We start from the raw sequence: 26,814 nt of genomic DNA, 5'->3' as shown, positions 1-26,814 counted from the left end.
GTGAACCTTTCCACCTTGGTCTTAAGTAACGTGAAGTTTGCTTTAGAAAAGTTTTTCACGGTGGTTTCCTTGATTGGGGTTGGGGGCAGAATGTGAATATCCAGAGTGATTAGTCTATGGTCTGATCTAACCAGCGAGGGTTTGACCTTCGGTGTAGAACACTGGTCGCCCATGTCGGTGATGACCAGGTCCAATATGTTTTCACCTCTTGTGGGGGTGTTGACCAGTTAATTCTAGGAAGCGTTGGGCAAGGGAGTTAGTACTTGAGTAGCTCTCCCAGTTAATGTTTGGGTAATTGAAATCACCCAATATTAGGGAGTTTGGTAGGACCTTCATATTTTCCAGTGTCTCCAGAAAGTTTTGCCCATTGTTAGTTGCACATGGATGATCTCTGAGGCATTGTGCTGTGCCACTAACCTGGAGGTGTGGGTATCCTTCATGAATATGGATACACCCCCACATTTTGTGTTTTGGTCCAGGTTCTGTGGCCGAAAAGTATGGTATGAGTTATAGCCTGGTAGTGCTGTGGTGCTCTCTGGAGCCTTAAAGCAGGTTTCTGTTACTGCACAGATATCGATGCTCTCCATACTGAAGAGTGCCTTGAGTGCATGCATTTTGAGGTTTAGACTTCTGGCGTTGAGTAGCATTACCCTCAGTTTTTGGTTACTTGTGCTATTTATGGTGGTGGGTTTGTCTTTTGAGCCTTGCCTAAAAAAGGCACTTTGGGGGTGGCAAAAGCCTTGGCTAGTATTCGAAAGCCTAAGGGTGACAGGTGTAAGCCATCTCTTGTGAAGCAATGTGGCTTGTCAAGCATGTCATCCCAGGTGGACAGATACTGGATACCCTTTGAATGACACCAGAAACCTAGCCAATTGTTGAAATTGATCATTTTTTCTTCATACTGTGGCACCTTTCTTGGTGAGGACAGGATGCTACTCAGGGTCAGGGTCATACCGGCCTGGGCTATGTGATCAGAGAGCTCTTCCATGTCTCTTTTTATGTAGTCCAGGGAGGTACGTCTCAGGTCATTCACACCAACATGGACAATGACAGAGTCATATTTGTACCTGTTCTGGAGTGACCTGAGTGTTTGTGTTATGTGGCGGATCCTGGTGTCCGACAGGCAGCTAACTGTAACCTTCTTCTTGCCCAGCCTAGTTAGTGGGACATCAGTGTGCCTTGACTATAGAGTCTCCTGATGTTTTGTCTGTCTCAGATTCTGAGATTGCCAGTATGTCCGCTGGTGAAGAAGGAAATTCTCAACTTTTTTCTGGCTTTGAGGATTCTGATGCTGACTCTATTCCTTCTACCTCCCCTTCAGAAGATTTTTCCTTTGGGGATACTTTGAATACTCTTAGGGAGCATTTTAAATGGGAATGTCCGGATTTTCCACAGTCTAAGAATAGAATCAGGGAATTTTTAGATTTGAGACAGCATAAGCCTCTCCTCCAGTTTTGGAAGTTGTGGATGATGTTTTAATTGAAAATTCTTTAACTCCTAATTCTGTTCTCCCAGAAAACCAGATAGATATTACAGGGTTCCTGAATCTCATCAATTCCTTTTTAGAAACCCTATTGCTGATCCAGAAATTATTTCTCAAGGTCCCAAGGGTGTCAAGGCTACTATTGCTAGAAACCCTGTGCCTTCTGATAAGGAATCTAGGGCATTGGACAGGTGGGTTAAAAAAAGTCTATACTTCTGCAACTCTTGCCATTAGATCCATGAATTGTCTTTTTCACATGCTTAAGTATCAGCAGCATACATTGGAGGCTATTAAGGCTAAACTTGGAGATATTCCTTCCGTGACGGAAAACAAAGATTTACAAGACTTACTGAATTCTGCTACTTTAGTTAATAGGCATTCACTTCATTGTGGTTTTGACACTTTGGAGGCTTCCTGCAGAGCAGCAGCCACTGATTCCATAATTAGAAGGCATGTTTGGCTCAGGGAGCAGCCTCTTTCTGAACCATGTTCCTTTGCAAAAGGACAATCTTTTTGTTAATAAGGCTGAGGAGGTACTGAAAAAGTTGGAAGATAAGGCAAAATCTATGCCAGCTGTAAAAGATTTCCTGCAGGTTCAGCCCCCTCAGTTTAGTAGGCATTATCCTTCCAAGAATTGGTCTTTCCCTGATCCTGGCAAGCAGGGTCGCTCTAGGCCTAGAGGTTTCAGATCTTCCAGAGGGCAGCCTTCTGCCCCTCAAAGAGCTAAACAATGGCAGGGAGTTCTAAGCCAGCTTCCCACAGCAAGAAATCTCAATGACTCCAGCCTTCTTGTGCCTACCTCTTTGGGCCCTGGGTTTCCTTTGGGGGGAAGGTTAGCCAGGTTCGCAGAGGTATGGTCTACCATCACAGATGAAAAATGGGTGCTCAGTATAGAAAACAAAGGTTACAAGTTATACTTTCACACCTTCCCTGTTTTACAAGGGTACCCAGACATACCCAAATCTCTTAAGGCAGAGGTAGAAACTCAGATTTCTTCTCTCCTGAATATGGGCACCATAGAACCAGTTCCTGCAAATCAGGCAGGCCTAGGTTTTTATTCAAGGCTTTTTTCTGGTACCCAAGAAAGGGGGCACCTGGCACCCTATTCTGGATCTGCCCATTCTAGACACATTTCTGGTGATTCCCAAATTCAAGATGTTCACCCTTCAACAATTACTACCATTGCTGGGCAAGGATTCATGGCTGGTAACTTTGGATCTCAAGGAGGCGTATCTGCACATCCCAATAAGGGAAAGCTGCAGGCAGTTCCTTCGCTTCAGGGCTGGGGAGCAACACGTCCAATTCTCTGCATTGCCCTTTGGCTTATCTACTGTTCCCAGAGTTTTTTACGAAGTGACTGGTTCCAGCCATTGCGTTTTGCAGCCAGAGAAACATTCAAATTTATCCTTACCTGGATGACTATCTCATTCAAGCAAACTCCCCAGAATAATTAGATAAGGATTTGGATTTTGTGAAGAACATTCTCACCTCTTTGGGTTACACTCTCAATGAACAGAAGTCAAAGTTGGTTCCTTCAAGGGAGATTATTTGCCTGGGAGTGTGTCTGAATTCAGCCACCCAGATGGTATCCCTCCCTCAACAGAAGCAAGAAGATCACTTACTTCAGGAACTTGGCAAGCATGACCCAGCTCTCTGCAAGGCAATTCCTGCAAGCACTGGGGTTCATGGCTTCATGTATTCTGATGATCCCATATGCAAGGCTGCATATGAGAAAACTTCAATGGTACCTCAAGAATCTTTGGTGTCAACACACACAGGACTTAGACCTGATTCTTCCTCTGATTCCCTGTCTACAAATGGAGTTCCTCTGGTGGGAGACAGCCTGTTCTCAGAACAAGGGTCTGCCTTTCCGCCCACCACCTGCCAGCCAGACTCTCACTGCAGACACCTCAGATGTTGCATGGGGGGCTCATCTGGAGGGCAGGGGCATACAGGGGACTTGGAGCATCTAGCAGATTCATCTCCACATAAACTTAAAAGAATTGATGGCACTGCAGCAGGCCTTGCTGGCTTTCAAGGACCTACTCTACCCTGGGACTCTGCTGATCAGGACAGACAATACCACAGTCATGTGGTACATCAACAAGCAAGGGGTGACTCACTCTTACCCCTTGTGCAGACAAAGCATGAGTCTATGGTCCATAGCAGCATCCATGGGCTTACATCTAATAGCCCACTATCTTCCAGGGAGGCTAAACTCCTTGGCAGATCATTTGAACGGACATATTCTGGATCCTCATGAGTGGCAACAGAACAGGGACATTTTTCATCACATCACTCATCAGTGGGGCGCCCCACAAGTGGATCTTTTCTCCTCTCACACCAATCATCTCCTTGCAACCGTCTGCACCAGGGAGTTTCACAGCAAAGCTTGGAGGGTGGACGTGTTGTCCTTCCCATGGACACATCTCTGTTTATGCATACCCTCCTCTGCCTCTTCTTCCCAGAGTGCTGCTAAAGATAAGGGATGAAAAACCAAAGGCTATTCTGATAGCTCCAGACTGGCCCAGGCAGCATTGGTATCCCCTCCTTCACAGCCTTTCCCAAGCTCAGCCTTGGCATCTTCCCCTGGTACCAGATCTGTTGGTTCAGGAAGGGGGAAAGTTCCTTCATCCTCATCTTCAAACTCTGCATTTAACTGCCTGGCTAATACTTTAAATCTTTCCCAACAGGTGGTGGACGTTCTTCATGATGCCAGGAAGCCTAGCACCAGGAATCCTATGCAGATAAATGGAAGAGATTTTGCTCTTGGATGCTGGCTAAAGGTGAAGACTCTTCTCATCCTTCTCTTTCACTCATTCTTGATTACCTAGCAGGACTGCTTAATGGTGGACTTACCTTTTCTTCAATCAGTATTCATGCTTCAGCAATTTCGGCTCATTGTTCTTTTGAGCAGCCCATTTTTTCTCACTCCTTGATGAAACAGTTCCTGAGGGGCGCTAGTAATCTTAGACCTCTCAGAAGAGCTCCTACTCCTGCTTTGGATTTTAATTTTGTCCTGGAAAAACTTACTCTGCCTCCCTTTGAACCAGCTGCCTCTGCAGATTTGAGGTTTCTATCCTGGAAGACTGCTTTCCTTTTAGCTATTACTTCAGCTAGAAGGGTATCTGAGCTGCAGGCCTTAATGGCAGTAGAACCTTCCATTATTTTTCACTCTGATTGGGTTTCTCTGAGAACTAATCCCTCCTTCATGCCTAAGGTGGTTTCCAGTTTAACCCTTAACCAGCCTACATTTTTCAACAATCCCCAAAATAAAGGGGAAAGGAGTCTGCACTCTCTTGATGTGCATAGACAGCTGAGATTTTACTTAAACAGGACTAAACCCTTTCGGAAGTCTGAGCAGTTGTTGGTTAGTCTTGCTGCTGGGGCTCAGGGTAAAGCTGTTTCAAAACAAACCATCCCTAAATGGATTGCTCATTGTATTATCTTTTTTTACCTGCAGAATGGAAAGGTCCCCCCTCAGGGTATTAGGACCCATTCTACTAGAACAGCCTCTACCTCTGCAGCCTTTCTGAGAGGTGTGCCTACTAAGGACATTCTAGAAGCAGCTACTTGGTCTTCTGTCCATACTTTCACAAAACATTGCAATCTACCTTTGTTTTCTAAATCCAGTGCTGGTTTTGCTCTGGAGTTTTGCAGGGCCTCCTTACCAACCCTTAATCTGTGATCCTTCCTCCCCCCTTTGTCTTCTTACTGGGCTTTGGGAATCAACCCATATGTGAGGACTGCAACAGTGAAACATGAAGAACATAGTACAGTTGTGTACACTTACCATATATATAGATGTTCAAGTGTATTCACTGTTGCAGTCCTGGTTTCCCACCCTCCATTCCCCCTTTTTTCCTTAAGGCACAGACAAAGGATTTCTATTTTTTGTACAGCATGTGTCCAGGGTGCTACCGTTCCTGGATTAGCCTTCTTTTGGGAGCTCCTGACAGTTAAGGCAAGAAAAACTGAGGAAATGGCGTCGGCTGCCTCCATTTATACCTGATGTGCTGACATCAGTTTTACAACCAGCAGCAGCTGACGTCATATACCAAAGACTTTGGTATTCAGGCCGACTGAGGGCTACCAGGAGCTGGATAACCCATATGTGAGGACTGCAACAGTGAATGCACTCAAACATCTGCATTTATTGTAAGTGTACACAACTGTACTTTTTTCTGTCCTGTTGCTTCTTGGCTGTCTGCTGTCAGGCCTGAAACTGACCTGTCCCAAAGTTCCCCCTTCAAACATTTCCTGTCTCATTGAGAACCTATGTTGTTACCATTCAAAGAGGAAACCTATGTAGTCTCTTACAGGAGGATGTAGCCACCATGGCAATCTGAGCTCCTGTGCAGGACTTTAGTAGCTAACAATGTTGTTTGACCAGGGCTACTGTGATAGGCAGATAACACTGCCTTCACCCTGGTTGGTATGAGAGGTTTATTTATTTTATTTAACATTTGCTGACCAGGAAAGTCCAACTGGAACATAAGCCATTTTCAGCGGAGACCCAAGGAGAAATGATCCAGACACATATCCTTGAAATATGGGGGGAAACCAGAACAAGGAAACTCACAAACACAGGGAGCATATGTAGACTCCAAGAGAGGACTCCCATCCAAGAATCAAACTGGAGAACCTCTTGCTGTGAGGGGATGACATTAACTGCTGCACCACTGCGCCTCCAGTAATAAGGTGAAACTCACAGGCATGTCAGGTATGTGCTATGCCTGGGAGTTGGCCCTTCCTTCAACCTGTTGGGTACATTCACTGCTATTCCTTCAGTTCTTGCTTTTCTGTGGCCAGTGCTGTCAAAGTAATATATCTGACTTTGGACTGTAGCACTGACTGGGTATCAATGACATAACATGCATCTAGCCTGAGCTCCCTTTTGCCTGAACAGTTTTTGCTGTCTACTGGGTAGTAATTCATTTTTATTTTTATTTATTTCACATTTGTTAACTGTGTTGGTCCAAGTGAGTACAGGCCCATTTTCAATGGAAACCCACGAAGAAAAGCTCCAAGAAAAATGACATTTTTACAGCAATAGTTTTCACAAAAAGTAACAAAGACAATTTCACAGTATACATGCATAGTAAGTTTGCGCAGTTTTGTATAACTATGAAAAAGAAACATAATAATAAACAAGTAATTATAATGATATAAGTATGATACATTCATACAGTTTATATAGTTGAATAATGTTACTTAAACAGAGCAGAGCCAGATAAGTTACTGCTCAAAAGTAGGAGAGACAGATGATAGAATCAAGATTAGTTAGGGTCCTGGCAGGGGCAAAACCAAGTTTTCTAGAGAAAGTTTTTTAGTTGTTTTTTGAAGCTGCTACTTTGTGTAATGCTACGTAAACTGGCAGGGAGGTTGTTCCAGAATTTTCTTATGGAGGATTTATATAAAACATTGCCAATGTTCATTTTGGACCTATAAGTTTGAAGAAGGAATTTGTTAGTACTGCGTAAGGGCCCCTTCAGTAACAGAAGTATGTCTATAGGGTTGTCTTTAGAGGCATTCCGTTCAGCATATGCATATTGATTCCCCACCTCTAAGCCTGCTTTCTCGCATGTTCATTGTTCCTGACTGAGGATAGACAATACTAGCATGTAGAACTGTATTTAAATATACTGTTATTGTGCTGTTATAGCAGGTCAGGAGGCTTCAACAGTGATGTTCTACAAAGTCTATCATATTTCGTGTATGACAATAAATGCCACTTAGAAAAAACCTCAAGCCAGGGAATTTGCAGTTCTTTCAGAAAAATATCAGTGGAGACAACATTTTTTTGTAGCTGCTTTTCATGGTCATAAAGGTTTGCCCTTATCCTGCTTTCATCAACCTCTGAAGTACTTAAACATCTTCTGGTTTTCTTGTTTTACCAACATATTTTCTTAAGAGTTTAACATGCCTCATTGTTGAATACTTCCCAGCAGATGTAGTGTCAAGATTGACTGCTGTTCTCACCACCTGACGTACAAATTACATTGCATATTTTTATCTTATAAAATTTGTGTGCACATTTCTTTCTTATGAAATTTCTGTGACCAAACTTGATGTGATTCTTTATAAAATAAATATAGCAGCAACAGAATGATTAATGTGGTTAAATCTGTAAGTCCTTGCTAGTTCCTTCTTTAGTTCTTGATTTGTTTCCAATAAAACGCCTTGAGAAACACTAGATGATTAAGCAAACAGTCTGAAGGTCAGCCCTAACAGATTTATTTGCATGAGCAAGGGAATGAGATTTTAATAAAGCCTGCTTGAAATTCATGTTTCCATAATAGGCAATGTTCTTAGTATGTCTACTTATTTTATTTTATGTATGTATTTGTTTTATTGTTGGTAAACACTTTGTCCACTTTGATAGAACTGTTTTCTTTGGAACCCAAGGGATCAAAGTTCCATATTTAAATGCAGGTTAGTAAGAAATTGAATTGTGTAGTTTTTTATTTTTATTCTTTTTTTTACTTTTTTTTATCTTTTTACTTGTAATGTTTTAACTGGGTTAGACTGCAGATCACAAATTACCAATTTAAGTCTCAGCTCATGAAGTGACAAAGAGGAGATAAATACAAAATGAAAACCACATAAGATTATACATAGATATTTACTAAATTGTAGAATTATAAACACATAACAATATTGTGAGAAGTGTTAATCCAAATAATATAAAAATATTTACAAAGTGAACACAAGGGAGTATGAAATACTAATCAACTGTACTTGGCAAACACAGGTGAGGAGGATGAATACAACAGGGAAGAGATGAAACTCTGAGTAACAGTGATGAAGATGGAGGGCAATAGTGGAAAGAGGGATGGATGCATTGGAGCAACTTGAAATGAAAAGGCAAAGTGAGGACAGACATGTCAGGTTGTGGTACAAAGGTTAGCAATAGCATTTGGCAAGTAATATTGGGATGGATCTTTAGTTGTGTATAGAAGTTTTAGTAAGATGATGTGTCTTTGATATAGAGTGAATAGCTTCCTGGGGTAAAGGTCAAAATATGCCCACCTGGACTTGCTTGAGTCAAACACCTTCATCCTGGGAGATTTCAACTATTCTTTTATCGAGTGGGTGATGTGCACAAACTTGATTGTCCAGATGTTCCTGGACTATGTTAATACAAATGCTCCGGGACAGTTAGTCTGCACCCCCCACAAGGGGCTCAAATGTTCTAGACTTAGTTCTTACCAACACGGGATGGTAACTGTACTACCCCTTGTGTTTTGCCCTACCTAGGTCGGGGAGAGCATACATCTGTCTCTTTCAAAGTAATGATCAGACCTGACACCTCTATAGGAGCAACAAAACTGACATACTTCTCCAAAACAAACGATAACGTGATGGTTTGAAAAGTTTCACCCCCCCCCTCCCGTGTTAACATATCCAACAATGACTCCTATGCAGAAGAGTACACAAATGCCCTGTATAACCACTTAAACAACTGTATTGACTCTGCTGTACCTGACAGGATAAAAAAACAAATATTGCAGTAAAAACAAGCCACCCTGGTGAACTTGTAGTGTAAACAGGTTGTATAACACAAGGAAGAAACTGATATCTAAGAACAAGAGGGAACTTAGCCAGCAAAGAAAGAATAGTTATGAAAATAAAACAAAGCTAGTTATGAAGATAAAATTGCCAAAGATTCCAAAGACAACCACAAGGCATTCTATAGTTATGTCAAGAATCTAAATGGCAATGCTCAGATCTGCTCTGAGCTACAACAGAATACCATTAAATATACTGATCCCAAGGATATTGCCAATATCCTGACAGATCGATTCAGTGCCAACTTCACCCCCCTCTCACCCCCTAAGTGGCCCATCTCAATACCGAAAGATTGCCAAATTCTGGTAATAACGGCCACACAGGTAAAAAACACACTCTCCAAAGCTATCCATGGGACCAGACGACATCCTGGGCCATGTACTACATGAACTACAAAATGAACTGGCACCCCACCTAAGTGTCATGTTTAATCATAGACTCACCTCAGGCTTTGTGCCCACTGAGTGGAGCAGAGCTACAGTTATCCCACTCCACAAGGGGGGATCCACTTTGGATCCCGGTATCTACCTCCCCATCAGTCTGATGAGCCTGATCTGCAAGGCCATGGAATGTATTAGCATGGAACTTATAAACAAAGACATTGGCCACCTTCAAACACTGGACCCCACCCAGTTTGGGTTTGTGAAGGGCCGACCTTGTCAACTGAACCTGATTGACTTCTTTGAATCAGTCTCCAGAGCCATGGATGAGGGTAAGGTGGTCCACACAGCCTATCTGGACCTTGGCCAAGGCCTTCGACACTATCCACCACTCTGGAATCATAGATAAACTTACTAAGCTGGGCATTAATCCCTATGGAACTCGATGGATTGCCAACCGGCTTACTGAAGGAACCCACACTGTAAAAGTAACCAACTCCAAATCCAGCTCCAGACAAATTATATATATATATATATATGCCACTGGGGATGCACAAGCTAGTGCATTTCTTAGTACCAGTCCCACGCCCGTATAAATGTGGAGGGTTATGTCAGGAAGGGCATCCAGTATACAACTTTTGTCAAATGACAGATGTGGACACCAATACAGATTTCCATACTGGATCGGTCGAGGTCTGGGTTAACAAAGGCCGCCACCAGTACTGCTAGCCAACAGGGTGTTAGTGGAAACTTGGCTACTGTTGACCAAAGGAGAAAAGGGGAAAGACAAGCCCGAAGGCAGGAAGAGAGGAGGAAGGTTAGGAGTGTGGTAGTGAGGGTAGAACTTTGACTGTTGGCAGTATAACCGGTATAGGGAGAGAGCTAGCTGATATGATGGAGAGAAAGTAGGTTGATATATTGTGGATGCAAGAGACCAGATGGAAGGGAAGTAAAGCTAAGTGTATTGGAAGTGGGTTCAAATTGTTCTGTTATGTTGTAGATGGGAGGAGAAATGGAGTAGGGATTATCCTGAAGGAACAGTATGCCAAGAGTGTTTTGGAGGTGATGAGTCAGATTGAGTAATGCTTATAAAACTAGAAATTGATGGTCTGATGATGAATGTCAGTGCATATGCTCCGCAAGTTGGATATGTGATAGATGAGAGAGAGAAATTTTGGAGTGAGTTGGATGAAGTGGTGGTGAGTGTACCCAGCGGTGAGAGAGTGGTGATTCGAGAGGATTTCAATGGGCATGTTGGTGAAGGGAACAGAAGGGATGAGGAAGTGATGGGTAGGTATGGTGTTAAGAAGAGGAGTGTAGAAGGTCAGATGGTAGTGGATTTTGCGAAAAGGATGGACATGGCTGTGGTGAATACGTATTTAAGAAGAGGGAGGAGCATAGGGTGACATACAAGAGTGGAGAAAGATGCACACAGGTGGATTATATCATATGTAGGAGAGCCAGTCTGAAGGAGATTGGAGACTGGAGACTGTAAAGTGGTGGCTTAGGCAGCATAGGATGGTGGTCTGTAGAATTACGTTAGTGATCAAGAAGAGGAGTGTGAGGGCAGTGCCAAGGATCAAATGGTGGAAATTGAAAAAGGGTGATTTGTGAGGTGGAGTTCAGGGATGAGTTAAGACAGGCACTAGGTGGCAGTGAAGAGTTACCGAGTAACTGGGTAGCTAAAGTAGAACTGGTAAAGGAGACGGCTAGAAAGATTCTTGGTGTGACGTTTGGGCAGAGGAAGGGGACAAGGAGACCTGGCGGTGGAATGAGGGTATACAGGAGAGTATACAGAGGAAGAGGCTGGTGAAGAAGAAATGGGATCGTCAGAGATGAAGAAAGATGGGGAAGCGAGAGGTGGCGAAGGCTAAGGGTAAGGCGTATGAAGAGTTGTATGAAAGCTTGGACACAAAGGAGGGAGAAACAGACCTGTACCAATTGGCTAGACAGAGGGACCAATCTGGGAAAGATGTGCAACAGGTAAAGGTGATAAAGGATAATGAGGGAAACATACTCACAAGCAAGGAGAGTGTGTTGAGCAGACGGAAAGAGTACTTTGAGGGGTTGATGAATGAAGAGAATGAGAGAGAGACAACGTTGGATGATGTGGAGGTAGTGAATCAGGAAGTGCAACGGATTAGCAAGGAGGAAGTAAGGACAGCTATGAAGAGGATGAAGAATGGAAAGGCTGTTGGTCCAGATGACATCCATGTGGAAGCATGGAGGTGTTTAAGAGAGATGGCAGTGGAGTTTTTAACCAGATAGTTTAATGAAATCTTGAAAAATACGAGGATGCCTGAGGAGTGTTTTGGGGCAGATTTTTAAGAATAAGGGTGATGTGTAGAGGTGTAGTAACTACAGAGGTATAAAACTGATCAGTCACAGCATGAATTTATGGGAAAGAGTAGTGGAAGCTAGGTTAAACAGGGAGGTGATGATTAGTGAGCAGCAGTATGGTTTCATGCCGGGAAAGAGCACTACCGATGCGATGTTTGCTCTGAGAATGTTGATGGATAAGTGTATAGGTCAGAAGGAGTTGCATTGTTTCTGTGGGCTTATAGAAAGCATATGACAGACAGGGTGCCTAGAGAGGAGTTGTGGTATTATATGAGGAAGTTAGGTGTGGCAGAGAAGTATGTAAGGGTGGTACAGGATATGTACAAGGATTGTGTGACAGTGGTGAGGTCTGTGGTAGGAGTGATGGATATGTTTAAGGTGGAGGTGGAATTACATCGAGGATCAGCTCTGAGCCCTTTCTTATTTGCAATGGTGATGGACAGGTTGAAAGATGAGATTAGACAGGAGTCCCCATGGACTATGATTGCAGATGACATTGTGATCTGTAGTGAGATTAGGGAACAGCTTGAAGAGACCCTGGAGAGGTGGAGATACACTCTAGAGCTGCAAGGAATGAAGGTCAGCAAGACTAAGACAGAATATGTGTGTGTGTAAATGAGAGGGAGGCTAGATGAATGGTGAGGATTCAGGGAGTGGAGCTGGTGAAGGTGGATGAGTTTAAATATTTGGGATCAACAGTTCAGAGTAATGGCACTGAGCTTAAGGCCATGGTTCTGACCCCAATCATTGATCTCAGTGAGGCCATTCTGTAGGATGTGAACATCACTTGGAGAGTTATAATAGCTCCCAACTTGCAATTGTTCATTGGTTCATAGTTTAGTACTAAGTTAACTGCCCTTGCAAGCCATTTTAAGCCTAGCCAATTATCCCTTGTGAGACTCAAACCCTGCACCTTGTGTTTGTAAGGCAAACACCTTAGCCATTAAGCCACCCTCCCAATCCAAAAGATATATCTTTAATGAGTAGAGGCTTTCCAGTGGCGAGAATTAAACCTTGCACCTTGCAGATGAGAGGCAAATAACTTAACCACTGAGCCATTGCTTTTCATCTGTGAACTTTGTCATCCAGAGTCCCTTTGTGTTATAGAATATTTTGCAACACATTAATGTTAACAGACATCAGACTTGTTTTTAGGCTGAATTGTTTAAAAGAAAAGCCTAGTAAGTGCTGAGTAATTGGAACAATTACATCTGGCTGGCCTTTCTTGTACTTTTTATTAAATGGTTTCTTTGTGTGACCTTTCTTTGGTTTGTCTGTGTATATATACACACACGCAAATCATGTGTTTGGAACAGCGAATAGCATTGGTGCTTTAAGGTAGGAGGTGCCCTGGTTCAGTTCTCATTTGGGGTGCCTTTTGTGTGGAGTCTGCATGTCCTCCCTGTGTTTGTGTGGGTTGCCTATGGGGGGTCCAGTTTCCTCCCACATACCAAAGTCATGCAGTAGGTTGATTGCACACCCTAAATTGTTCATAGGTGTGTGCATGTGTGGTGTGGAAGAACTACTGCAGCAGCGTTAGCCACCCAGCAGTATAAACCTTGGCTCTAGATGATTGTCACTGCTGAAGTGACATCTCAAACCCATGTGCAAAAAATGAGAAAAGGTGTTATGGATGTTATGGAGGTGTATATGGATATATATATATATATATATATATATATATATATATATATATATATATATATATATATATATAATATGGATCTACTTCAGTAGATCAAACTTTCATTTACTCGACTTTCAAAACACTGAGATGAAAAGGTCTACAGCACCATAACAAAACCTTCCCAGAACACCGACTTTCCACTTCAGGTAAGTAACCACTTGGCCACCATGTTGAACTTTGGCCCTTATCCCCGTGGTAGTGCAATCTTGGAGCTGGTATATTTACTTAGGGGGTGCAGCCCCCCACATGGGTGGGTTTAGTTTGCTTGGGTTTTAATTTTATTGTTCAGGTTGGCCAAGTGGTTACTTACCTGGAGTGGAAAGTCAGTGCTCCGGAACATTGGTGTTATGGTGCTGTCGGCCTTTTCATCTCCTGGTTTTAAAAGTAAGGTAAATGAAAATTGGATCTACTGATGTAGACCCATATGTGTGTGTGTGTGTGTGTGTGTGTGTGTGTGTGTGTGTGTGTGTGTGTGTGTGTGTGTGTGTGTGTGTATATATATATATATATATATATATATATATATATATATATATATATATATATATATATATATATATATATATATATATATATATATACACGTGTGTGTGTGTATATATATGTGTGTGTATGTGTATATATATATATATATATATATATATTTTTTTTTTTATAGATATATATATATATATATATAGAGAGAGAATGAGAGAGAGAGAGTTATGATATAGATGTACATGTATGTGTATAGATATAAACATGGATAGATGTATATATGTAGCTGTAGACAGAGAGAAACCTGATGCATAAAGCTGTTGCACATCAATGAACAGACATCTTATGAATTTAAACAAACTTTATCATCACTCAAAAATAAACTAGAAATATGCTATAACAAAATAGCCAAATTTGCATCGAACTCCTGTCTTTCCACACACCACTGTTCGCTACTAAAAATACTAAACTGGCTTGAAATTTCCCACTGCCTCACCCATTTCCAACCAATTGTTGCACACAAAAAATACTGACAAAACCCCAGGCTTGCCCTGCCCTAAATAGCATATTCTCCCAGTACAATCCTAATAGGTCAATGAGATCAGAAAACCATCACCTATTACAAATCACAAACCTAAGTTACCAGCTGGCTAACTGCTATACTCTTGGACTAGAGCAAAAATCTGTAACAGTCTCCTGCTAAGCGTTTGCATTACCCAAAATACTGCTTCCTTTAAAAAAGACCTACGTAATCACATTTTTGGCTAGGCTTGTATAGGCCCTAGGGCCAATAGCCTAGTACCGAGGAGCACTGACTAGTGCAATCTGGGACTGTAATTGTACACAGCTTCCTCCTGCCGTAATGTAGCACTGTAGGAGCACTGACTAGTGCAATCTGGGACTGTAATTGTACACAGCTTCCTCCTGCCGTAATGTAGCAGTGTAGGAGCACTGACTATTGCAATCTGGGACTGTAATTGTGCACAGCTTCCTCCTGCCATAATATAGCACTGTAGGAGCACTGACTAGTGCAATCTGGGACTGTAATTGTGCACAGCTTCCTCCTGCCGTAATGTAGCACTGTAGGAGCACTGACTAGTGCAATCTGGGACTGTAATTGTGCACAGCTTCCTCCTGCCGTAATGTAGCACTGTAGGAGCACTGACTAGTGCAATCTGGGATTGTAATTGTACACAGCTTCCTCCTGCCGTAATGTAGCACTGTAGGAGCACTGACTAGTGCAATCTGGGGCTGTAATTGTACACAGCTTCCTCCTGCCGTAATGTAGCACTGTAGGAGCACTGACTAGTGCAATTTGGGACTGTAATTGTGCACAGCTTCCTCCTGCCGTAATGTAGCACTGTAGGAGCACTGACTAGTGCAATCTGGGACTGTAATTGTACGCAGCTTCCTCCTGCCGTAATGTAGCACTGTAGGAGCACTGACTAGTGCAATCTGGGACTGTAATTGTACGCAGCTTCCTCCTGCCGTAATGTAGCACTGTAGGAGCACTGACTAGTGCAATCTGGGACTGTAATTGTACGCAGCTTCCTCCTGCCGTAATGTAGCACTGTAGGAGCACTGACTAGTGCAATCTGGGACTGTAATTGTGCACAGCTTCCTCCTGCCGTAACTTAGCACTGTAGGAGCACTGACTAGTGCAATCTGGGGCTGTAATTGTGCACAGCTTCCTCCTGCCGTAATGTAGCACTGTAGGAGCACTGACTAGTGCAATCTGGGACTGTAATTGTGCACAGCTTCCTCCTGCCGTAATGTAGCACTGTAGGAGCACTGACTAGTGCAATCTGGGACTGTAATTGTGCCGTAACGTAGCACTGTAGGAGCACTGACTAGTGCAATCTGGGGCTGTAATTGTGCACAGCTTCCTCCTGCCGTAATGTAGCACTGTAGGAGCACTGACTAGTGCAATCTGGGACTGTAATTGTACACAGCTTCCTCCTGCCATAATGTAGCACTGTAGGAGCACTGACTAGTGCAATCTGGGGCTGTAATTGTACACAGCTTCCTCCTGCCATAACGTAGCACTGTAGGAGCACTGACTAGTGCAATCTGGGCTGTAATTGTGCACAGCTTCCTCCTGCCGTAATGTAGCACTGTAGGAGCACTGACTAGTGCAATCTGGGCTGTAATTGTGCACAGCTTCCTCCTGCCATAATGTAGCACTGTAGGAGCACTGACTAGTGCAATCTGGGGCTGTAATTGTGCACAGCTTCCTCCTGCCGTAATGTAGCACTGTAGGAGCACTGACTAGTGCAATCTGGGCTGTAATTGTGCACAGCTTCCTCCTGCCGTAACGTAGCACTGATTTCCTCACTTTTCACGTAATATTTTCTTTTTCCAGTCCTACCTGTAGTGTACCCTCCTCCCCACTAACCTCCACTTGTTCTGTTCCATTCTCATTGTCCCTTCACTTTGTGACGTACTCTAACTCCTTCTGTTTTTCATCTTTACCCCCTCCCCTGTTACACCTATATTCTGTGCACCATTATATTCTGTGCACCATTACTCCTTTTCTTATTTATTTATTTTATTTATTTATTTATTGACATTTGTTAACCGGTTTCTCCAGCTGGGCTCGTGGCCCATTTTCAGTGGAGACCCAAGGAGAAAAGCTCCAGTAGTACATTTTAAACAATATTGATATAATAGCAGTTATAGCAAAAAGATTCACATATGTTGGGTTACATGCATAAAGTTAAAGTTGCATTAAAAAGAAGCTTAGTAACATAATTGTACATTGATATAGTTCAATAGGTCAACAATAACATTTTTTTGTTTGTATAAAATTATGCAAATGCATAGTAGACACATTGGAGAGAGAGGTGAAATGAGGTACTAAGTATGGTCCTTTTGAGGGTACATAAAGGGAAGGAAGACTAGGTGGGGTCACGGAAAGGGCAGGTTCTGGAATTGAGAAAATAAGCTTTTAGTTAATTTTTAAAGTGTTAGATGTGGGGGATTAAACGTAAGTCAAGGGGAAGTTTGTTCCAAGCATGGGCAAGGGAGTTTTTGTAGAGTAGTTTGCCTACTGACCTTTTTGGGTGGTAGATATCAAGTAATCATTGGTTAGAAGTATGGAGGGTCCGGGATGGGATGTAGATGGAGTCTGAGGAAAATAGAGATGGACAGAAGGAGGATTTATAAAGAATAGAGTGTAGCATATGAAATTGATAAGATAGCAGAAACTGGGGAAGTTCAAGCCATTGAAGAGAGTTTAAAGAAATGCAGTGGTGTGAGTTGTATGGGGAGTTAGGTTTATAGGTTCATAGGTAGGTACTAGGCTATTGGCCCTAGGGCCTATACAAGCCTAGCCAAAAATGTACCCTGGCTTTCGCCACCCAAGAAAATTATTTTCCTGTGCCCCTGTCAAGCAGAACCACAGAAGTGATCCCCGGGGTGAATTTCCTATTACCCATCCAATCATCAAGATTTTTCTTGAAGGGTGCTAATGAGGAGCTCTGTTTGACATAGATAGGTAGTCTGTTCCAGAGTATGGGAAGTCTCTGGGACAGGAATCTATCCATCCAGCATGCTCTGTTTATTGTGGTGACAAGGTTTAAGTCCCTAGAGCGTGTAGCTCGGAGGGATTGTGATTTCTTTAAGTGGAGCATGTCCATCAGCTCTGGGTTTGACATAGCTTTATATATTAGGCAGAGATCGCCTCTGAGTAGGCGATATGTGACGGAGTAAAGCTGGAGTTTTTTGAGATGGTCTACATAAGGCATCTGTTTGAGGCCAGTAATCCTCTTTGTGAGGTATTTTTGCGGCCTTTCCAGTTGTTGTAGATGTCTTGTGAGGTACATACCAAAAGGGACATTGTACTCTATAATGGGTCTAATGAGTGATAAGTAGAGGGGAACAATGACTTATTTTTTCTGGATGAGAAACCTTTTGTGATGAGGTGTGCCACATAGAAGGATTTACTGACCACTTTGGCGATGTGATTATCAAAGGAGAGATTACTGTCCACCTGTGTCCCAAGGTCTCTTATCACACTTTCGGTGTTAAGTAGACTACCGCCTATGTGGTAGTTCATGGGTACAGAATTTTTACCAAAGGGGATGACAATGCACTTTTTGGCATTGAGCTTGAGACCATGTCTTTGACACCAGACATCTGTCTCAGTGAGGCCCTTTTGTAGGATGTCCACATCGTTAGGAGTTTCAATTATGGCTCCTAGTTTGCAGTCATCTGCGAATTTAGTTAGCCAAAGACCTTCTGTGTTAGCCTGTACTTCAGAGAAGTAGATACCAAACAGGAGAGGACCCAGGACTGAACCCTGTGGTACTCCACTTGTCACTGGTCTGAAGTCTGATTTGGGGTCTGCTACTTTCACAGTGTGGGTTCTTTCAGTAAGCCAGTTGGCAACCCATCTTGTGACATAGGGATTTTTACCTAGTTTAGTGAGTTTATCTATAATTCCAGAATGGGGGATGGTGTCAAATGCCTTGTTGAGATCTAGATAGGCTGTGTGAACCACCTTACCCTCATCCATGGCCTTGGTGACTACTTCAAAGAAGTCTATCAGGTTTAGGAGACATGATCTGCCTTTTACAAACCCAAAATGTGTGAGGTCCAGGGTTTGGAGATCTCCAATGTCTTTGTTTATGACTTCCATGATGATACGTTCCATGGCCTTGCAGACGAGGCTCGTCAGGCTAATGGGGCGGTAGTTCCTGGGGTCTGTTGTGGCCCCCCCTTTGTGGAGTGGGATAACTGTTGTGGTGTACCATTCAATGGGCACAAAGCCTGAGGTGAGGCTATGATTGAACATGGTAATTAGGTGGGGTGCCAGTTCATTCTGTAGTTCATGTAGAAGGCAGACTAGGATGTTGTCAGGTCCCATGGATGCTGTGTTCTTGGCTTTGGAGAGTGAAGTTTTTACCTGTGCAGCCGTGATTACAGGAACTTTGCATTCTTCCGGTATAAAGATGGGCCTTTTAGGGGGTGAGAGGGGGGTAAAGTTAGCACTGAACCTATCTGCCAGGATGTTGGCAATATCAGTTGGTTCTGTATATTTAGTGTCATTGTGCTGTAACTCAGAGCAGATCTGAGTGTTGCCATTGAGATTTTTAACATAGCTATAGAATGCTTTGTGGTTGTCTTTAGAATCAGTGGCAATTTTGTTTTCATAACTAGCTTTGGAGGATTTTATGAGGGATCTCAGCTTCTTACTGAGGCTGACCAGGGAGTTCCTCCAATCATGGGATTTTACTCTTTTTTGCAACAGTTTCTTTCTTCTGTTGTAGAGTTTGTTTATGGCAGAAGACCACCAGATTGGCTTCCTTTTTTTGGAGGATAGCAGCTTGGTTCTGTTAGGGATAGCACGATCCATGCACTCATGTAAGTGCTTATAAAGTGCATTTGTGTAGGATTCAGCAGTCGTACCTCTATTCTCCATCTACATGGGTGTCATGACGTTTGCCACTTCTGTCTTAAGAAGCGTGAAGTTGGCTTTGGAGAAATTTTTTACGGTTGTTTTCCTAATGGGGTTGAGAGCGGGATGTGGATGTCTAGGATGATTAGCTTGTGGTCAGATCTGACCAACAAGGAGCTGACCTCTGGTGTGGAACACCGGTCACCCATGTTGCTGATGACCAGGTCTAGGATATTGCTGCCTCTGGTGGGGGTGTGTATAAGTTGATCCAAAGCATTAGAATTGATGATTTCCAGAAAACGTTGAGCAAAAGAGTTGGTACATGAGTAGTTTTCCCAGTTAATGGTAGGGTAGTTGAAATCACCCATTATTAGAGTGTTGGGTTGTACCTTAATATTTTCCAGTGTATCAAGAAAAGAGGAGTGGGAATCCTGGGGCATGGTGGGGGGGTCTGTAGCAAGCTACAATCTGGATTGCGGTTTTGCCCAGAGTTAGTTGAACTTGGATAATCTCGGATGCATTATGCTGAGCAACTAGCTTGGAGGTGTGGATATCCTTAATGAATATGGACATGCCTCCACCTTTAGTGTTTTGGTCCGGGTTTGGTGGCCAAAAGGTGTGGTATGAATTATAGCCTGGTAATGCAGGGGTGCTCTCTGGAGCTTTGAACCAGGTCTCTGTCACTGCACAGATGTCAGTGTTCCCCATTTTAAGGAGTGCTTCGAGTGAGTGCATTTTGAGGTTTAGACTTCTAGCATTGAGTAGCATTACCCTCAGATTTTACTTGCTTGTACCTATTATGGTGGTGAATTTGTCATTTGAACCTTGCCTAAAAAAGGCACTATAGGGGTGGCAAGAGCCTTTGCCAGTATCTGGAATCCCAAGGCCGACAGGTGCAGGCCATCTCTTAGTAATGAATCTGGCTATTTTATGGTAAGTCTGTTACAGTTTGTTTAGAGTGGAGGCCTGGATATTGGTAAGAACTAGGGTGGTGTATAAGAGGGAGGGGAGGAGGAGTGCCTGGCCCAGGGTAAGTCTAGATTCAGGGGTTAGGAATTTTTTGTTCCAATATAGCAGACCTAGTTTCTGGTTTGATTTTTTTTTTTATACATTGGAGTACGTGTAGGTTGAACTTGAGTTCATCATCGATAATGACCCCTAGGAGTTTTGTGTGGGTGTCAGGTTGGATATCTGTATTGTTAGAAGATGTAATAAAAAAGGAGGTTTTGTGATGAGAAAGAACGGGGAAGGAAAAGTAGGAGTTTGGTCTTTTTGGGATTTAGGATCAGTAGGTTGTGAAAAAGCCATTGTTCAATGGATAGTTGGGCCTGTTGGGTCAGGGAGTGTAGTTCACGAATGTTATTTGAGATGGATATAAGTGTGGAGTCATCGGCATACTGAATAAGGGAGGGTTTTTTTGCATGAGGTGTAAAGATCATTGGTGAAGATGTTAAAAGGGGTCCCAAGATGGAGCCTCGTGGAACACCAGTGGAGATGGGAAGGAAAGGTGAGGAGGATGAGAGCCATTTGGCAGATAGTTCCCTGCCAGATAGGTAACTATTAAACTAGGCAAGTGCGGAGGGGGATAGGTGGAGATTTGCGAGTTTGGATAGTAATAGAGGATGGGAGACAGTATTGAAGGCTTTGGAGACATCTAGGAGGAGACAGGAAATGAGTTCATTGTTGTCTAGGGCCTCTGCAATGATATGAGTGAAGGAGAGGAGGGCAGTGGTGGTGCTGTGGTGAGAACGAAATCCATGCTGGGTAGGGGTAAGTAAGTGCTGCGTGAGGAGGTAATTGAGAAGCTGCGAGTGAATACATTTTTCTAATATCTTGGAGAGGGGGGACAGAATGGCAATGGGTCAGTAGTTTGAGGGGTCAGTGGAGTTTACACCTGTATGAAGAAGGATAGTAAAGAAAGATTTCCAAATGGTGGGGACAGTTGATTTCAGAATAGATTGATAAATTAGTATATAGGTTCATAGTTTAGTACTAGGCTAACTATCCTTGTGGACCCTTTTAAGCTTAGCCAATTACCCTCTGTGAGAATCAAACCCTGCATCTTGTGTCTCCCAGGTAAACACCATAACCATTATGCCATCCTCCCATAGGACAGGCAGTAGAGTTATTCAAGAATTACTTTCTCACTATTATGTCAGTTTGTTATGCAACCTCCTTCATTATGTTATACAAAATGCCTACAATCAACCTTTTCCTGCATGCTCTATTTAACTAAATGTACTACTCAGAATCTAGTTTATTCATTGTTTTTAGTTATTCTTGCTATTGTGTTGTATTTGCATTATATTGTTTTGTACTGTATTTATTAATGTTACATGTGGAGCTTTTCTCCCCGGGCCTCCACTGAAAATGCGCTCTCTGCTTGGTCCAGTGGACCATCCCAATAAATAAATGCCAATAAATAAATAAGTTCTATCTGTAATGCCAATTAGTGTATCTCTTCAGAGTACTTATGTATTTTATGTCTGTAAGTAGTGTTATAAATAATTACAGCTTACTGTTATGAAACTCCATGTGTTCATTCTGCATGAAGTCATTTGTTTTCTTTTATCTTTCAGGCCTCTTTGAACCTGGTGATTTGGTCTATGAACTAAACCGGGATAAGCTCTCAGATCCCTCACTGCAGGAAATGGTAGATGTTGCCATTCAGATGTTGAAGAAAAACCCTAAAGGATTCTTTTTACTGGTTGAAGGTGGGTGAATAATAGGTGAATAATATATGGCATATTGTCCTACAAGCAGTGGTCCCTACTTTGCTGCATACTCAGGTACTGTAAAGGCACTAAAGTGACACGATTATGTACCATGATATGGCTCGTTCTGCACAGTATGGCTACATGCAAATGTGTCAAAGAACTTCACAATTAATGTTTCATTAATTTGACATGCCTCCTGTTTTTTCTAACAGGCAAAGGGTACTGATTATAGTTAACTTGCTCATTTCTTAACTAAGTATCTCAAATCGTCTCTTTCAGACCTTTTATGCCTTGACCTGCAACACAAAGAGAAGGGTACATACAGCACATGTACAAACAGTTTAGAAGAGCCAATGAAACCAGAATATTTTGGGGTATGAAAGGGCTTGAAGTACCCAAAGAAAACAGACACTTTCATGGAGGCAACAGAGTCCACACTGAAAGTAACAGTGAAAGTAACCAGAGATCAGAACTGAACTCTGGAACCTGGAGCATTCAGGCAGACACAAACAACCAGTCGGTGATTGTGCTACCCATATTTTTAATGACATTTTGGTGTCCTGCCATTGTAGACGGAGACTCTTATTTTCAGTATATCAGCAATTTTCTGAAGTTTTAACTGCAATGCTGTTTGTTTTCCAATTTTATATGAAGCAACTTATAAGATCCTCCAAAGCTAGCTATGAAAACAAAATTGCCACTAAATCCAAGGACAATCACAAAGCATTCTATAGCTATGTCAAGAATCTAGATGGCAACACCCAGATCTGCTCTGAGTTACAGCACAAAGGCACGAAAATTACAGAACCAACTGATATTGCCAACATCCTGGCAGATAGGTTCAGTGCTAACTTTACCCCCCTCTCACCCCCTAAAGGGCCCATATCTATACAGGAAGAATGCAGAGTCCCTGTAATTGCAACTACGCAGGTAAAAGATGCACTCTCTAAAGCCAAAAACACAACATCCCAGGCTGCGTTTTACACAAACTTCAGAATGAACTGGCTCCCCACTTAAGCACCATGTTCAATAATAGCCTCAGATTAGACTCTGTGCCCACTGAGTGGCGCACAGCAACAGTTATCCCACTCCACAAAGGGGGAGCCACCACTGATCCCGGGAACTATCGACCTATTAGCCTGATGAGCCTGGTCTGCAAGGCCATGGAATGTATCATCATGGAACTCATAAACAAAGACATTGGTAACCTCCAAACTCTGAATCCCACTCAGTTCAGGTTTGTGAAAGGCAGATCATGCCTCCTGAACCTGATCGACTTCTTTGAGGCAGTCACCAAAGCCGTGGATGAGGATAAGGTGGTTCACACAGCCTATCTTGACCTCGCCAAGGCTTTCAACAGCATCCCCATTCTGGAATTATAGCTAAACTCACTAAACTAGGTATAAATCCCTACGTCACAAGATGGGTTGCCAATTGGCTCACTGACAGAACCCACACTGTAAAAGTTGCAGACTCCAAATCTGACCTCAAAGCAGTGACAAGTGGATTACCACAGGGTTCCATCCTGGGACCTCTCCTGTTTGGTATCTACTTCTCTGAAGTACAGGCTAACATAGAAGGCCTCTGGATAACAAAGTTCACAGATGACTGCAAACTAGGAGCCATAGTCAAGTCCCCAAATGATGTGGACATCCTACAGAAGGGCCTCACTGAGACAGATGCCTGGTATCAGAGCCATGGCCTCAAACTCAATGCCAAAAAGTGCAGTGTCATCCCCTTTGGTAAAAACTCTGTACCCATGAACTACCACATAGGCAGCAATCTACTTAACACTGAATGCGTGATAAGAGACCTTAGGACCCAGGTGGACAGTAGTCTCTCCTTTGATAGTCACATTGCCACAGAAATCAGGAAGTCCTTCTACATGGCACATCTCATCATAAAAGGGTTCTCATCCAGGAAAAAAGAGGTCATTGTTCCCCTCTACTCATCACTCATTAGACCCATTATAGAGTACAACACCCCTTTTGGAATGTACCTCACAAGACATCTGCAGCAGCTGGAAAGGCCACAGAAGTACCTCACAAAGAGGATTACTGGCCTCAAACAAATGGCCTGTACTGACCGCCTCAAAAAACTCCAGCTTTACTCCGTAGCATATCCCCTACTCCGAGGTGATCTCTGCCTAACATATAAAGCTATGTCAAACCCAGAGCTGTTGGACATGCTACAACTAAAGAAATCCCGATCCCTCTGAGCTACATGCTCTAGGGAACCTAAACCTTGTCACCACAATAAACAGGACATGCTGGAGGGATAGATTCCTGTCCCAGAGACTTCCTATACTCTGGAACAAGCTACCCATCTATGTCAAGCAAAGTTCTTCATTAGCACTCTTCAAGAAAAATCTTGATGAGTGGATGGGAAATAAGAAATACACCCCGGGGATCACTTCTGTGTCTCTTCTCAACAGTGGCACAGGAAAATAACTTTCTTGGATGGCGTAAGCTATGGAACCTTGCTGGCTAGGCTTACATAGGCCCTTGGGCCGATAGCCTAGTACCTACCTATGAACTGCATTAATCAAATCAAGTGGCACAATGTCCTTTGCATTGGTACTGCTCTTTATAGTTTATTGCAGTTTAATAAAATGAGCAAGATATTACTTAGGAACAGTCTTTTATGCAGATATAGGTGTGTACTAGGCTAATGGCCCTGGGGCCTTTACAAGCCTAGCCCATAGGATTACCTTGGCATTGTGCCACCTGACCTTAGTTCCCAGTGCCTGTTTCGAGTAGAGCCACTGAAATGATCCCCAGGGTGAATTTTCTATTTCGCATCCACTCATCAAGATTTCTCTTGAAGAGGGCCAGTGAGGTATTCTGTTTGACATGTATGGGAAGTCTATTCCATAGCATGGGCAGTCTCTGGGTTATTGACCTGTCCCTTCAGCAGGTTATGATTGTGGTAATGAGGTTGAGGTGTCTGGAGCATGTGGTGCGGAGGCATTGGGATTTCTTTAGATGTAGCATTACTAACAGAGCTGGGTTAGACATGGCTTTGCAAGTCAATCAGAGATCGCCTCTAACTAGGCGATATGAGACAGAGAATAGTTGGAGTTTTTTTAGTCTGTCCATATAGGGCAAGTGTTTAAGGCCTAGGATCCTCTTTGTGAGGTAGTTTTGCAGCCTCTCCTGATGTTGCAGGTGTCTAGTGAGGCACATGCCAAATGGGGCATTGTACTCGATGACTGGCCTAATGAGGGAAAAGTAGAGTGAGACAATGACCTCTTTCTTCCTGGATGCAAAACCCTTGCAACTTCACAAGTTATCTTTTTTCTGTGGTTGTATAAACATGGAATTAGGGAGTGAGGGATGCGAAGGATTTTCCCTACAAAAATACTTTCTTAACAGCTTTGACCAGATTATTTTGCCTACTTTAAATTTCCTGGAACCTGGCCCTCAATGGAATGGAGGGGAATCATGTAAGTTAAAATCATACCAATGTTGCAACCACATGAGACCACTTTCAGAAAAGTTCTACTACTGCAGAAAAAAATCATGCTGTGATAATCTTTTTTTCAGTTTTGGGGTGTTTTGTTTAACACAGACTGTCTTTGACACAGCTATTATCTTTTTGGTATCTCTTTACTGAGGTGAGAACCGGGAAATTTACCTGTAATACATCAAAGAAGTAAAAACATTAAATATCAGTAAGGCAACCTCATCAGGCCATTTCAGGGTGCAACAAATTAGAAAATAACAATAACCCAGTGATATGGATACATTAGTACTGCAGAAAATATCACGATATGATAAAACGTTTTTTTTTTCAGGTTACTGATTAAGTCTTTCTTTTAATGCATTGTTTATGGAACTACAATTATCTTTTCAGCATTTCTTTATAGTGATAAAATCTGGGAAAGTCATGAAAATATGCAAGATAATAAAACGGAAGAGTTAAATATAAAACTTAAGTTGTTCACTTTTTCTTTGTACTGTCAGTAGCTTGTTAATACCTGCAGATTAATGCATCAAACGATAAAGGCATTTAAGGTGACACGTTAAGAGGAGGTAAGAAAAGTACAGTTTGGGTGGGACAATGTACTGATGCAGGAAGCTGGCAGATTTTAGTAATCTGTAGAAGGCAACATTCAAAGCATAAGTTTAAGAAAGGCAGTAAACGAGTGCAGGAGCTGCAGGTGAGGCCTACAGCAGAACCCATCGGATTATGGGTACTTATCTACATTCTCACAGAAATGCCCATTTTTCGCCTCATGTTTTTGGCATGTTTGCCATGCAGTTTGTGATTTTCTGGCAACTCATTCAAGACTGAATTCTCTCAAAGATGACATAAACTGAAGTAATATGTAATGGCGGTTCCCCTTCACAAGATCGAATTACTGAAAGCTGGAAACTCATAAGATAGAGTTCAAAATCTCGAGTTTCAGTAACTCGAAATTGTGAACGGGAAGTGTAAAAACTTAGATTAAGGGTTTTACTTACCTTTTTGCAGGGGGCTGAGTCCCCCTGCACTGTTCCTTCCTTAATGGGCAGGTTTCATGACCGCACTTCAGAGGAGGAATGGAAAGTGTCCCGTTGTGCGCTTATGCATATAGCGCGTAATGGTACATTTCCATCTCTTTTGGTGTAGTGCGATCTTGGAGTTGGTATATTTAAGTAGTGGGGTGTGGGGGGTGCAGGGGGGGCACAGCCCCCCTGCAAAAACATTAGCAAAAGTGTTTTTTTCTTTTCTTTTGTGCCCCTTCACAATTTCGAGTATATGAATACTCAAGATTT

The 26,814-nt window shown here is 42.7% G+C and overlaps 1 protein-coding gene across 1 annotated transcript in view; it reads left to right on the top strand.

The window, feature by feature from the left end:
- Positions 1-26,814, top strand: part of ALPL (alkaline phosphatase, biomineralization associated) — a 693,762-nt gene that overhangs the window by 581,422 nt on the left and 85,526 nt on the right. The window contains exon 9 of the mRNA XM_044063160.1: positions 21,917-22,051. Coding sequence (XP_043919095.1) covers positions 21,917-22,051 — 135 coding nt within the window. The remainder of the gene's footprint in view (positions 1-21,916; positions 22,052-26,814) is intronic.

Source organism: Protopterus annectens, chromosome 2.part1 (assembly GCF_019279795.1).
Source record: "Protopterus annectens isolate FY-2018-M chromosome 2.part1, PAN1.0, whole genome shotgun sequence".
NCBI classification, from domain to species: Eukaryota; Metazoa; Chordata; order Ceratodontiformes; family Protopteridae; genus Protopterus; species Protopterus annectens.
This window is presented reverse-complemented; position numbering and strand designations above follow the sequence as displayed.